The sequence below is a fragment of the Amblyomma americanum genome, chromosome 8 (genome assembly GCF_052857255.1).
Source record: "Amblyomma americanum isolate KBUSLIRL-KWMA chromosome 8, ASM5285725v1, whole genome shotgun sequence".
Taxonomy (NCBI): domain Eukaryota; kingdom Metazoa; phylum Arthropoda; class Arachnida; order Ixodida; family Ixodidae; genus Amblyomma; species Amblyomma americanum.
This window is the reverse complement of record NC_135504.1, coordinates 8,649,544-8,664,180: the sequence shown is the minus strand read 5'-3', so window position 1 is coordinate 8,664,180 and position 14,637 is coordinate 8,649,544. Positions and strand designations below refer to the sequence as shown.

The 14,637-nt window shown below is 46.4% G+C and overlaps 1 protein-coding gene and 1 long non-coding RNA gene across 3 annotated transcripts in view; both read right to left on the bottom strand.

The window, feature by feature from the left end:
* Nucleotides 1-2,500, bottom strand: part of Marf1 (meiosis regulator and mRNA stability factor 1-like protein) — a 31,959-nt gene extending 29,459 nt beyond the window's left edge. Inside the window, exons 1-2 of one of the 2 annotated variants that reach the window (XM_077633784.1) lie at nt 2,312-2,500; nt 1,757-1,808 (exon numbers count right to left, since the gene is read on the bottom strand). In XM_077633784.1, coding sequence (XP_077489910.1) covers nt 1,757-1,781 — 25 coding nt within the window. In that variant the 5' untranslated portion in view covers nt 1,782-1,808; nt 2,312-2,500. Of the gene's footprint in view, nt 1-1,756; nt 1,812-2,311 lie in introns of both variants that reach the window. The other variant, XM_077633785.1, reaches the window with a different exon arrangement.
* A 2,544-nt stretch (nt 2,501-5,044) lies between these two features.
* On the bottom strand, nt 5,045-5,878 carry LOC144100027 (uncharacterized). The gene is made up of 2 exons (XR_013307499.1): nt 5,654-5,878; nt 5,045-5,111 (listed from the first exon to the last, which is right to left on the bottom strand). It is a non-coding gene; the product is annotated as an uncharacterized LOC144100027 (long non-coding RNA).
* Nucleotides 5,879-14,637: the final 8,759 nt, after the last annotated feature.

The window sequence follows — 14,637 nt, the reverse complement described above, 5'->3', positions numbered from 1 at the left end:
TAGCAATGCAAAATATAGTAACATGGATGATGTGTAATGCATGAGACAGTACCTGCCTAATCCTAAACACACTGATTTTGAACCCTCAGCATTTCAGGTCAAATGTAAAGCAATGACATTGTTTTTTCGTTGGAAATATACCAGCAATGCCAACAAGCAGTAGCTTGAAACACAACAAAATACTAAATCACGACCGAATAAAGCAGAGCAATGAAAAATTAGATGTAAAATAGCACAGCATGCGTTTCAAAGCAACAAAGAACGAAAATCCGGCTGAATATAGCATCAATTATGATGCAGACATGCAAAAACTGTACAAAAAAAGAAATGGCAAAGTTAGGATCAATACCCAAGTAATGAGTGCCATTTAACAAGTATGGCTCAAAAAAATTCTTCACCCACACCAAGGAAATGATTTGACTGCAAAGAAAATCATGTGGTATTATTGTGAACTGGAGTAGGGGCTTTGGTGAAACTGAGGAGTTCTACGTCATCAAAGTGAGTTACACGAAATGCGGGCAAAATTTTGAGCAATCTAAGACCACGACAAAGAAAAAAAGGATAAGATGACCTGGATCTGACAAATATAAAATGCATCAGCATTTTAAGTTGCAAGTGTAATTCTATTGCTGCAAGAAGTATATATATCAAGACCTGATTTTTGAAAAGTATTTAAAAGTGTTGATAGTGTGTATGATAGTTTTTGTGTAGAATAATTGGTTCATGGAGTGACCACCTTCCACTGTTGTGGTGCAAGATTGTTGTGTTCATGGTAAGACTAAATATTCATGAAGGAACTTTAAATTTTCTTTTACCTCCCACTTGAAAGCTTGACTTAAATTGTAATTATAAAGGTTAAACATGGGTATTACATTTATTTTCGGAAATAAGTCTGATGTAAGGGCATTATAAGCCAAGTTAAAACAGTGGTCGAACAATTTTTACTGCAGTATAGGTATCTTCTCAAGATTCGTATTTGATGTGGTACCCCAAACGAGCAGACATTAACATAGCACTGAAAAAAAGAGGGTGCTGTAAACAAGAACCTAGCAGTGCAATTGCCCCTTACCCTTGACATTTACTCTCAATGCAGCTGTTCTACGTATTGCGACTCAAGTTCGAAAGCAAAATATTACCTCAAGCACTCTGCATACATGTGGAACTCCCATGATATAAAAAAGATTGTTATCGGAAACCAAAGGCCTAACGAGCAACAGTTAATAATAATTATTGGTTTATGGGGGAAAGGAAATGGCGCAGTATCTGTCTCGTATATCGTTGGACACCTGAACCGCGCCGTAAGGGAAGGGATAAAGGAGGGAGTGAAAGAAGAAAGGAAGAAGAAGTGCCGTAGTGGAGTGCTCCGGAATAATTTCGACCACCTGGAGATCTTTAACGTGCACTGACATCGCACAGCACACGGGCGCGTTTTTCCTCCATAAAAACGCAGCCGCCGCGGTCGGGTTCGAACCCGGGAACTCCGGATCAGTAGTCGAGCGCCCTAACCACTGAGCCACCGCGGCGGGGCAAACGAGCAACAGTTCCAAGTTAAATTTCGCATGTTTCTTTTAACCAATATAGTAAAGGGGCTCATGATGACTTCAGTGAACACATATACAAAGATAAAGCAGCGCTTGTGCTGTGCCCACTCTTTGTTCCACCCACGTGCGCGCTGCAACACTAGTACCAAGTATCAATCCAACCCGTACACGATCCTATTGCCGATTTATAGCAACAGGCCATCGGGAAATCTCACCTTTCTTATTTTCTTTGGTCTGCATGCTTGGATCAAGGTGCTAGGGCAACTCCTGCTGGAAGAAAGTGCAAAACTTCGGCGTTAGCAAAACCAAGAACTGTAGCGACGAACACAAAGCGCGCATGATAACGTTCGCTTGGTAAAACAATGCGATCACACGGCAACGTGACAAGTGTACGAGGCTTGATTCGGCAGTAGCGAGCGATTGAAACGCTCGAAGCATGAATGTACACGTTTGGATAATCGAAAACAACTCGAGGATAACTCTAAGTTGCAGACACGGCGCCGAAACACAGTGCAAGCCTAAAAGTCTGTTTAAAACGTCTCTGCGCGATAGTGCGCGATCTCCGCGGACACGGTACCACGTCAGAAACTTTGCAGAAACAAAATAGATTCAAGCCAAGTAATAGACTTCGCTCCAATCTACATGCATACGAACAGTTACCGCAAGCTACTGTAAATTTGTGCCTCTTGGAAAAGCTGCGATCAACTTAGGAGAGTTGCAGCTAGACTGTTTGTACACACGATCGGTCTGAGGTAGCAACGGCGACTTACCACGGCAGTACCGGCGATTCAGGCACAAGAAGTAAAACGAACGTACGCTAGAAGCACGTAAAAGCCTGACTTTTTCAATAACGGGCTGATGGCTACGCCCGAGAGCAAGAAAATACGCCAAGTTTTGGCCACAAAATTCCATCAAACTGCAGATCCGCCAGCCATCTTGTCCCGGTCCTCGCTGGCCTCGATATCGTTACTGCTGTGGTGCAAACCAAGACCTTCACATTAAACATATTTATTCATAAAAATTTTATTTTATTCATCATTTTATGCAATTTTTAGAATAATTTTTATAAATAGTTATATAAGTTTAAATTTTGTAAACTTACGTATTGAATTTGAAAACTTTTTATTCAAGATTACTTGTTTCTCCGCCAGGCAAATTCATGCGCATGAGCGGTAATTTAAAAAAAAAAATTTGTACGCGTAAAAATTGGCAGCACGGTTTCGGGATTGTGACGACAAACGGAGCGATAGCTATTTGATTTTTGAAAACGCAGGTAAAGACAAAGGACAAGAGAACAGGGCGGGGCAATTGCCTATCTCGTTCCGTTCTCTTCATAGAGTTTCTTACTATTAACTAGAGGGAAAGCTGGCGGCGCTGCACCTGAGCCACCATGGGCGCTCAAAGAATCATGGTGCGATGAGCTACTTGGTGCGGGACAGTCGGTTTTTTTCAGGAACACATAGTGGCGTTACTGAGATGTCCCGTTCCGTCCACGGCACAGAGGACTTTGGCGCAAACGTAGTGTGCAAAAGCTATAGTAGCGAAAATGCAACGGCCCGATACTTCAATAAAAGGTTTTTGGTTTCCAAAGTGCCATTAAAAAACCTCTTAAAGTGTTGAAGCAAGAAAATGTTTTTCAAAAACATATTTCTTTAAAAAAAAAAACCGCCGGTTAAGCACAAAATAATGGCTTTTGTTGTCTGCATTACTTGGCCAATAGGAGAGCAAGCCATCGCTTATTTTGGGCAAAGTTAACATTTACTGCTTTTATGCTCGTTTGTTGCAATTTATAGACAGGATATTGAATGTTAGGACATTCTGGATTATCAAACAACGTTTGTTTTTTTCATTATTTTTGGCCTAAAGTTGTGGTTCTGCAGTCGGTAGCTCTCCGCCCCATGATGCTCAGAGCGTCCATGGTGGCTCAGGTCGTCTCGAGGAAGCTCCATGCAAACTCCCATACGCGGGCGCCGGCTTTCCCTCTAGTTAACAGTAAGAAACTCTATGGTTCTCTTGTTCTTTGCCTTTACCTGCGCTTTCAAAATTCAGTATGCTCTGCCAACTACCCTAGCATACAAATTTGTTGAGCAAGAGCTGGCGTTAATATGGTCGGCAGTCGGAAGTACCTCTTGCATCTACGATTGGCAAACCGATAGTAAGGCCGTGAGGTCGTTGCGGACCACAGACAACTTTGACAAAAGTCCCGAAAATGCACGTGGAGTGCTCCATCATGAACTAATCACGCGCACACCCTCGACACATTTCTTATTGTGTAAGTAGTTTGTGTATATTACCTCTCTCCCTATCCTCTCTTCCTGTCCCCTCACCTCTTTCATTTCATTTCTCCATTCTGCCTGCTATCCTTTGTTTCCGCTGCTCCAGCTCAGGTGCTTCAGTATCGATGGCAGATGCCGGGTTTAGCAAAAATCTTATCCTTCCTTTTTATTATTATTATTTCAATAAATCCACTTACTACATGTGAAATGCCTTCGTGGCTCCTTCGGCTTTCGCTTGCCTGCCATGCCTACTTAGTTCGACTTGTGTGCTATAAGCTGTAGGTTGGATACAAAGTGTGCTTTTGGCGTAACAGGGTCTTTACGCCGCATCACTTTGTCAAAGCTTGGGCAGCGCAAGCGTGCAGTGAACTAAAATGGACAGTGTAACGGGCGGGGGTCTGTTCGTGACCACAGATCGATCGCAACGCCGCAGGAAGCTGACGGTGTCCTCACGTCGTTCGAATGATCGCGAGCTATGACATTTTCGCCTAAATCACTGTCGATTCACTGGCTGCGTAATTGAACACAAACATTTCGTCTTTTTATGCACCGCATACGCAACAGTTGCCAATTCTGTTTGCAGACGAGATCGGCAAGGCATATAAACACTTTCAAAAGTTGGCGATTCCAGCACTGCCGCTTCGTTCGCCAGTGGCGAGGTCAAGTGCCACTAGGCTATCCCTTTCTGCGCGCTGCACTGTTTCTTGTAGTACGCTGTAACAAGGGGCTGCTATCTCTGGCGTTCTCAACGCATCTAGAGAAGAAAGGCTACTCAGTCGGGCGGCTAATCTTCCAGCACGTGCTGGCGCGAGCCACACGCCGCTGAGGATGAGGAGGACATGCGCTTGAAGAGGGAGCCAGAGGCCATCATCATCATCATCATCATCATCATCATCAGAGGGAGCCATAGGGGCTGCGTTCCAATACTCTAGACGTCTAACAAGACGTCTAGTGTGACGTCTAGGAAGCAGTCTACATGTCCATGTATTGGAACTTGTCTACTGCTCACGCCGCCTCGCGGCATAATAATGTAACTAAAGCTTATGAACAATTGTACTACTATTTTTCAGAAACTGAGAAATAACGATAATTAAAAACGTGTTTTCAACAAGTTTACACATTTCTTCTGCAATGACTTTGCGCGTAAACCGGACTGGTGGATGTGCCTATCGGTCAGTCTACTTGTAGCAGACGGGACCGCTCCCCGAAGACGACGCTAAAGAGATATGAGATTATTCTTTTATTATTGATGCTAAGCTGTACATGCTCCTCGAACGTGCTCGTCCAGACGGTCCTGTAAACATAAGAAAGAATACGAAAGACTGTAATCAATTTGCGCGAAATGCGATACGGCTAATATACACTGCAACAGGAAAACACATACGTGACATTAAACCTGCTGTCTGCCGTACGTGGCACTCGGAGACAGCGAGAGACCTAAATACAGCAGCGATCTTTAATCCTGCAAATACTAAAATCAATTCGCAACATGCCGGTGTATTTATTCTGAGAGTGTAGAGATAAAGAATGCAGGCGAAAGAGTTGATGCAACTAATACAGCAACAGAAGAACACATTTGTTAACCGTCACGCCAGCCGTCTTAACGCCCGTCGAGGAAACCAACGACAGCGACGAGTATTCTCTAAAATCAGTGCTAATTAAGATCCGGCATCGTCAGATGCCGGATCACGTAAACAGACCTACAGCGTCCGCTGCTGCAGCAAAGCTCTCAACTGCACGATTTTCTCCTGCGTGATTCACTGCTAGGAATCGCACGTCCACGAAGATTAATTAGCCACTAGTTTGCGTGCCAAATAACATAATGAAATGACTCACATTTTTCCTTTCCTATACTCCGTGTACACTCCGACGCCCGCAAGAGTACGACTCGCTCATCCGCGTACATCAGCTCCGCCATCTTTAGACAGCAAGTTAGCCTGCATCGATGTGGACTTCGGCGAAGCAGTCTCATGAGACTGCTTCGCCGAGAAATGGAACGCGTCCCAAGATGGCGGCTGTCCGGCTAGACGTCTAAGTAGCCGTCTACTTGGGACTATTGGAACGCAGCCAGGGAGCCAAGCGGGATGCTGTTTTTCTTCTTGATTTCGCGTAGTCCCTTCGTACGCCGAGCATCTTAAAAAAAAAAAAAACAGCAGTTGCTAACACGAGGCTACGGTCCGCGGCGTCCTATCGCAACGGTAAATGAAATAAGATTTTTAGTGTTTGGCTTTATTAACAAGCCAGGTATCGAAGATATAGAGCTTATAATTTTTTCTTGTGATTAGCTTCCGGTTTAGGTAACAAGAAAACTTTTAACAGCGGGCTACTTTTTCGTCGTGGATGAATTCTGTGCGGCGGTCCTGAATGTGAGCCGGAGCTTCACTGCAGACTTAAATGGGCCGTAAACACAATTTCAGAACATCTTTCTGCCTGTTGGTTGCGTAGAGAGTTAGGTTATAGTGACGCCATTAGCATCTGTCGAACCGCGCATATACTGTAGAAGAACGGCAGATTTGGCGAGCTGGAAATGCTCCATAATATTAAAGCAGCGCTAAGCAACAAGGACGAAGAAAGAAGGGAACACACACACAGCGCCTGTGTGTGTGTTCCCTTCTTTCTTCCTCCTTGTTGCTTAGCGCTGCTTTAATATTATGGCGCATATACTGGTTTTTACCTTCAAAAACGAACTCATGGCGCTGATGGTGTCACCACGGTGGGTGTCACCACACAGTAGTGGTTTTTAGCAGTGGATATGACACCATTGGGTAAGAATTTGATGACTGGACAAACAGTAAATATACTGCAAATTGTGTTAATAAATGAAGATACGTTTTTTAATGTTTCTGCGTTTTATATTAGATCAACGAAACCAACACGTTTGCCTTACGTAAAAGCATTACAAATCAAGTAAAACAAAAAAAAAACACCACGAGTGGCTCTGGCTATTGTTTTGCATCGAAGGACTGCACCTCTCGGTACACATCTATGGCCTAGCACACAGCACTTATGGCTACTTTCATTATAGTGAACTTCTCATGTATCTGAGAACGGCTTAGCGGAATCGATCTGATCGAGCCGTTGAACTCTACTAGCTTTCATTTCGGTTCCAAGGAAGGACGAAAAAAAAAAGCCATTCGTTTCACATTGGCCATAATTGGTTTTGGGGGGAAAGGAAATGGCGCAGTATCTGTCTCATATATCGTTGGACACCTGAATTGCGCCGTAAGGGAAGGGATAAAGGCGGGAGTGAAAGAAGAAAGGAAGAGAGAGGTGCCGTAGTGGAGGGCTCCGGAATAATTTCGACCACCTGGGGATCTTTAACGTGCGCTGACATCGCACAGCACACGGGCGCCTTACCGTTTTTCCTCCACAAAAACGCAGCCGCCGCGGTCGGGTTCGAACCCGGGAACTCCGGATCAGTAGTCGAGCGCCCTAACCACTGAGCCACCGCGGCGGGGCACATTGGCCAGCGCACATCGTCACGTCGACGGCGCAGAAGGGAACATTGATCAATAGCCTTCCGAACTCGAGCGCGAGATATTGCGGCCGAGTGACGACCTGCGCGAGATACTATAACAGATAATTTTATCATAGCGCGTACCGCTGCTGCGTAAGGTGGCCCACCACTACGAACGCGTTGATTGGTCATGGCGAGCAAGGCGCGCGCGGTTTTGACGGGGCCGTGGCGCCATCTGGCGCCGCCGCCCAGTGATCCTTCACAAGCTGACATTGGCCAGCGCACATCGTCAGCTTGTGAAGGATCACCGGGCGGCGGCGCCAGATGGCGCCACGGCCCCGTCAAAACCGCGCGCGCCTTGCTCGCCATGACCAATCAACGCGTTCGTAGTGGTGGGCCACCTTACGCAGCAGCGGTACGCGCTATGATAAAATTATCTGTTATAGTATCTCGCGCAGGTCGTCACTCGGCCGCAATATCTCGCGCTCGAGTTCGGAAGGCTATTGATCAATGTTCCCTTCTGCGCCGTCGACGTGACGATGAAGCATCGCTGGGCCAGCTGGGCGTCCACGTCATAGTTGTAACCATGGAAACGACGCTGACAGCCTTGCCTTGTCAAGAACGAGTTGCAGTGAACAGGCAACCATGGTTTTGCAAACTTCTGCGACGTGCTCAGATAGGCTGTTTTGATTGGTCCCAACCAGTGGCGTCATTGGGAAAGTGAAATGAGAATGGGAACCACCGCGAAAATCAAGTCGAGGACAACTTTTGGTTTGATTGTATTTTGAAATTTGGTCATTGAATAACTCCCGTTTCTAAGCGCCGATTCCTGTAATTCTTTTTGAGTCAGCACCTGTGTGACATAAAGAAGTCAGCTAAAGTATTGCCGGCATCACTTGACGCAGTGTTTCAAAGCCCCTGTAAGTTGTGTACCCGACTATATAGCCGCACATCACGTTCACTTCAGTGAGAGAGAGAGAGAGAAGCAATGAGTCAAACATTACGGAAAACGAAAAAGAACAAAACAGAGAAATTACTTTTCATAATTTTTTACACAAAAGGGCTGTGCTGCATAAACATGGTATTATGAACGCTTGATAACTTTTTATGTCTTTCGTTAGTCCTGGTGTTTGTCGTAACGAGAAGCACTTTTACAGTGAAAAGTTGCTGTAGCCTAGGGAGCTCAACCAAAATGTCCTTCAGTAAGCCCTGCACACGCATGCGCTGCACCCCCTGCACACGCCTCGCGCTGTACCTTGGTCATCTTGTGTGTGCCGCGCGTTCACCCGTAATCACATGACCGTTCTCTCGACCGGCTAAGTAGCCAATGATGGAGCATCATAGCCAATGCCTCCCGCTAAGCGCTAACAGGCCCACTTCCAACAGATACGTGTATCCGACGAAACCGCCCCATTTGCCGCCAGCGAACAGCTTGACTTAACTTTAGATTACCTTTCCCCGTTTATTCAAATGCGTAGACTGTTTTATGGTGGAGTTCAGTATGGCTTCTTCCTTGCGGATACCCGCGAACACCACAGTAAACGCTGAACATGGCGACGTGGACAACATCGTAACGTCCTTGGCGCTAACAACTTTTCGTTGGAGTGAGCCGTGAAATTTTTGATTACCTGCTAATATCATGCTTCTTAATCACTATATATTGTCACGTAGTGGTGACGGCAGTCGAAGCAGCGATGAAGACGGACGAAAGGGTCTTCTAAAAGAAAACTGTTTATTGGGCTGACTTGCACCCAAAATGGACTGAATCACTCGGCGGCGGCGAAGCGACAAGCGTGCTCGGTGGTCGTTGAACAGAATGCCCGCCGCTGTCGGCCGTGCTCAATTTAAAGCTGATAGCGAACTTTCGAGATAAAGCGTGCAAAGTTACTAGAACATTCCGGAACAACGTAGAATCAGCTCTGCCTGGCTGTGATCAATCGAGATAAATCTAGTCGCGTCTTGCGTCGCAAACAAAGCATAAAGTGGTGTGGCGGCAGATTTGAAAAACGAACAAACATTGCAAATATTCGCGGCAATATTATTGTGAGAAATTTCAGCCGGGAAAAAGTCAGTGCTATATATTTCAATCGAAATCAAGCAGGGCAGCGCATTCAAAACGTCTTGCCGCCTCTTCTCTCGAGAAGACAGCAGTGTACGTGTCCTTCATTTCATTTCATGGTTTACTCTCGCTTTAGTTTCCTCTCTCTTCCGCCTTTCTCTCTTTCGTGGCTCGAGACAGTGTATTGAACGCTAGTTTCACGCTCGAAACACCCCTCTTTCCTCGAGTTTCATACAAACCTGAAACGTTAGGTCTTCTATTATTTTCTTGCCCTTCTTGTGTTTCTTCACAAGAACATTTCTTTGTATCCAGTTACAAACAATGGCCACAGAAGAAAAGATTCCTGTGTGCGCAAACAGGTCTTTATCTTTGTTCGCTTTCTCTCTTCTCCTTAAATCTCTTTCGCACACTCTTCGTCTTTTGTTTCCCATGCCGTCTCTGGAGCCGTGCAAGTACAAAAGAAATCCGCGTCGTAAGAAACGAGGTCGCAGGTGTAGCGTAATATACAGCGTTAGAAGCCAACCAAAGCCATAACCGGAGCCAATGAGCCGTGGGGCAGACGACAGAAGAAAGCAGACGAGAAGGACTTCCAGCGGCGGTGGTTAGCAGGCCGAGCACGTTACCTTTTTCCCGCCACTCGTCCGGTCGCAGCAGCAGCCGGGTGAGGCCTGGGATCGAGCAGACCGGCTCCGCTTTTTACGAGCTCTTTAAGGCGCAGCGGCATCAACTCGGAAAATACCAAATACAGGCCGGCTCCCAAAGCCAAGCTAGGCCTAAAAATGTGCAGCGGCAGCCATATTGTGCGGTGCGTCTTCGAGTCGTCGTCTGCTGCGATCGACTGTGTTAATCGAGTGGCGAACAAAGGGTAATTAGCAAGTAAATGATATAAAACAAGGAAAAAGAAAGAAAGCACGATTGATGAGTGGTGCAGTCGGACATCAAATGAAAGGAGGGGCAGTAAAAACAGAGGCTGGAGAAAAGAAAGCGTAGAAAAAGGAGGCTCAGGCTTAACGCGCCTGCATGCTACTTGTGCACGATTGTTTCTCTCGATTTTAATGCAAGAAACGCGGCATTGTAGTCGAGAAACAGCGGTCCGGAAGCCCCAATGACGTCGCCATGGTCTCGCATAACGTCAGCAGTAGACCATACGATAAAGTGCCGCCCAGAGACCCGGTGACGTCTTCAGCAAAGAGAAATAAAATTTTTTCCCAAAGGTGCGACGAACTGAACCAAGGACCCACAAGACTACGAAGCGAGCACGCAATCCATTGGCCACAAAGTCGCGTTGCTTGTTGGCGAATAAAGGTGAACATTAGTGCATACGTTTCCTTACGACTGTATACTAATGAGAAGGTGTGTCGTTATAGAGGACAGAATCTTTAATAAATCTGCAACAGAAATGGAGATGAGACCACGCTTTCACATTCTAAGCACGTAAGTACAGTCTTAATCCTCTTTAATTTTTTTTTATTTTCAGACACCGCAGCGATAAAGATGAAGGCGGCGGCGATAAACCACAGTGAGCCCTCATGAAAGACGCTTCAATCAATTTCATGCTTAGTTCTGCATCGTTTATGTGAGAGGCTTCATATATTATTTTACGACGGTAGCGGTTCAGGTAGGTTTCAAAATGCTGAGGGTGTGGCCAGAGCAGAAAATTATGCAACGGTTCCTGGACGGCACAATATTACGTGATGCACGCACATGACGTCACAACCATGTGACGTCATCAAATCAGATGCAACCACTTTCTTGTTGATGGCCATGCGACCACGAACGGAAAGAAACGTGTGCGCCAGCGAGGCTGTCACAACACTGAGCGGCCAGCAACCGGTACAGTGAAAACGGGTGCGCTTTATCTAGCCAGCCAATCAGCGCGTGAGTGGGAAACTTGCGGGCCAATGGCAAGCCAATGAAAAAAGAGTACGCTCTAAAGCCAGCCAGTTGTCGCACCGGTGGTGGCTGCGTTTACGAACAATCACTGAAACAACGCGCAGTGCATACTCGGCACCATAAGCAGCGAAGGGGACACACAAAACCCACCGAGGTTTGAATAGCGTTAGCTCTTACTCATCATGCTTCAAGATTTCGTGGGGTCTGCTACCACCATTGATCACAGCGCCATCTATGGCAATAACTACTCATCACGTTTCGAGATTTCGTAAGGTCTCCTACCGCCCTGTGGCTGCAACTAGAAAACAGCGCATCTCGCATTGGGACTTGTAGCGCCATCTACATTGTAGAACATTGTAGCATTGTAGAAACAACCACCTGCCGCGTGCCAATGATTACGTCACGGTCTAATATGGCGGATAGAGGTGGAATATGTAAGTATGACGTCAGGGGCCGAAATTTCGGCATAGTTTCGATTTGTCGAATTCAAGATGGCGACCATTAAAATTGGTTGTGCCCTCTCATCCTTTTCCCCCTCACCAACAAATATCCTAACACGGGTCGGAAAATTGTCTCGTTACGGGACCGCCATACATGTCTGTCTGTCTGTTGTTGCCAGGAAGAAAGGAAAGTTCACAGGCCTGCTCACTGTCTCAAGCCGAGCCACAATCGCTACAACGTGCAGATAGAAGGAGAGTTCAAAGATGGGATAGAAAGACAGGATAGTAAAGACGCGCTAAAGACAAGGCCGATCCCGGAGGTAGTGCAATACCGGGCCAACCGGTGGCGGGAGTGAAGCAACTTTCAAACTCTCCGCCACATTTCCAAAAATAAGTCCACTTGGACCAGGAACAGATATTGTACGGGGTCCGGAGATTCGCTGCCAATGATACATTCGTTCCAATATATATATATATATATATATATATATATATATATATATATATATATATATATATATATATATATATATATATATATATATATATATATATATATATATATATATATATATATATATATATATATATATATATATACACTCCGAGAACAACGGGCACCCGTCCGGTGACAGTTGTATACCGAATTTGGTAGGCAAATAAAACCCTATGGGTTGTGGCATAGAAATAAAACCAGAATTAAATAATAGGTAAACATTGTATGCATGCAATTACTAATTGAAGCGTTACGATATCGCACCTCAAGCCGAATTCTGGCCCACGTTGACCCCCCAAACGAAGCAAATTCCGTTTTGGACGTATCTTGAGGGGGTGCAACTCGACAATGGGTAGACGTGCATCGTAATTTCTCTGATGGCGCTAGGCGGCGATCGTTCCTAAAGCCACTTTAATCGTACCGCTAGGCGGCGTGTGTGCACGCGCAATCGAGCATGGTGGCAATCCACCACGTTTCAAAGGGTATTACATTCCGTTTCTCGACACGAGCGGCGCGTTCTTCTTCGCTTTCTTCGTCTAGTAAACCAAACAGCTAACGCTCGTTATTTCAACGTCTTCCAGACGGTGGCGGCCCCTTTTTTTATCATCCGCGGTTCGTTCGAGTTCGCGCTGATGTCGTATCTGCATGCTTTTGACGACAAAAAAAATCGAGAAAAAATGACCACTTCAACTCACCAATTACGGTGCTACTCGTATAGATAGATGCATGTGCGGCCCATGCTAGCTCCCATCACGTGCACAGAAAATGGAACTTGAACACTACAGAGCTTGAAGTTTCGCGTCGGCATCGTTTTCTTCAGTGACAAACAGCCACAAGAAGTCGCTTCACGCTTTGGCAACCAGAGCTGGAACGTACGAGCGTAATAGGTGAAGAACGCAGAAGACCTAGACACAAAGAGCAGTGGTGTCGTCGTGACAGCAGACGACGCAACTCTGTCCTTGCAGAACATTCCTGTGGCATGCTCGACTTGAACGGTTGTAGTCGCGACAAAAACCTTTGTGTCACTGAAACAGCACCAGTGGCGGGCACAACCCCAGGAATATTTTTCTTTTTTTTATTTCTCCTTGTCACGTCTCGGGGACCCCTTGTCGAGGCGCCAGCACTAAAAATATACACGCCTGCCTTTCTGCCGCGTGTCGTTGCCCTCGCGACGACTCGAGCAGGTTCGGCCGCCACAACCCAGCTATAGTCAGCAAGCCTGCCAGTGCGTCGGCGTCGCTCCGATCTCGCGGTATCCTCGAAAGTTGACGAAACAACACGGCGCCCGCGGCTCGAGGGGGCTAACTGCGAACGGAAATTCGATCAGGCCGGGCCCTTAAAGGCGCGCCGAAGAAAAAACAAGAAGAAAAAAAAAACAGGACGCCGGCTGGGAAACCGCCGGGCAGGCACAGGACGTGCCTTCCCACGGAGAGGGAAAGAGAAAACTTGGCGGAGGATGGGGAGGAGGGTGCTGGCTGGTCGCGGCATTAGCGGCTGTAACGACTTTTTCTCGGGAAGGTCCATACACTGAAAAAACCTGTGGGTGAGGGCGCCTCCTTTGTGGCCAAAGCCGGCTTTGTCGCCTCGCCTCCTTTTGTTTTTTTTTGCTTGATTTTTATTTGGTTAGCCTTGAAATAAGATCAGGGCGCGGGCGAGAAAAACAAGGCTATTCGTTTTTGTTTTTCAACAGCCGGGCTGTATACAGAGTTTGGTTTTCGAAGAAGCTCTTGCGACAGGAAAGAGAGAGTGAAGTTTTAGGTCTCTCTTCTTTTCTAGTTTGTTATTTTCACGTCTAGACGGAGGCGAAATGAACAGGAAGGACGTATACAAAATGTAATAAAAAAAAGGAGCTGTGCTGCCCAGCTTTCATTCACAGGCATGCCACTGGGTAGTTGATGAGAGAGTGTCCCATGTGGGCTGAACGACCGTGAACAGTGTTCTGCTCGCAGGAGGCTTGAGAATTCTGCAGAGGGAACCGTCCATACATGGGTTGAGCTGCACGACCCCCTGCACTGCCTAAGGGGGCGCAAATTTCCTTCGTGAAGCGAGGGAGATGGTAGAAAGGAGGTCTTCCTGCATAGTTCGATTGCGTCCCTCACTACTCCCCAGAATAAGCGCACAACTCTTGCTGAGAGCCGTGGACATGTCCATGACCTCGGTTCTGCACTGTGAACTGTAATTGTGAGGGCGCAAACTACTTGTCTACCGAAATCACTTGAGACTGATGCGTGGCCGCTATAGCACACGCACTAATATATATATATCGACACTTATAAGGTAGACTCACCACGAAAAGGGTTTACTGACGTTTCCAATGAGAGAGTGCTGAAAGATGGCATTCTCGATAACACAAAACAAGGTGACCTAGGGTTCAGGGGAAGCCTCCGTCTGCTAGCCAACGTTTCGGCAAAAGGATTTGTGCCCAAACGGAGACCTCTTGTCGAAACGTTGGCTCGACCCTTGTTCATTTTGTTT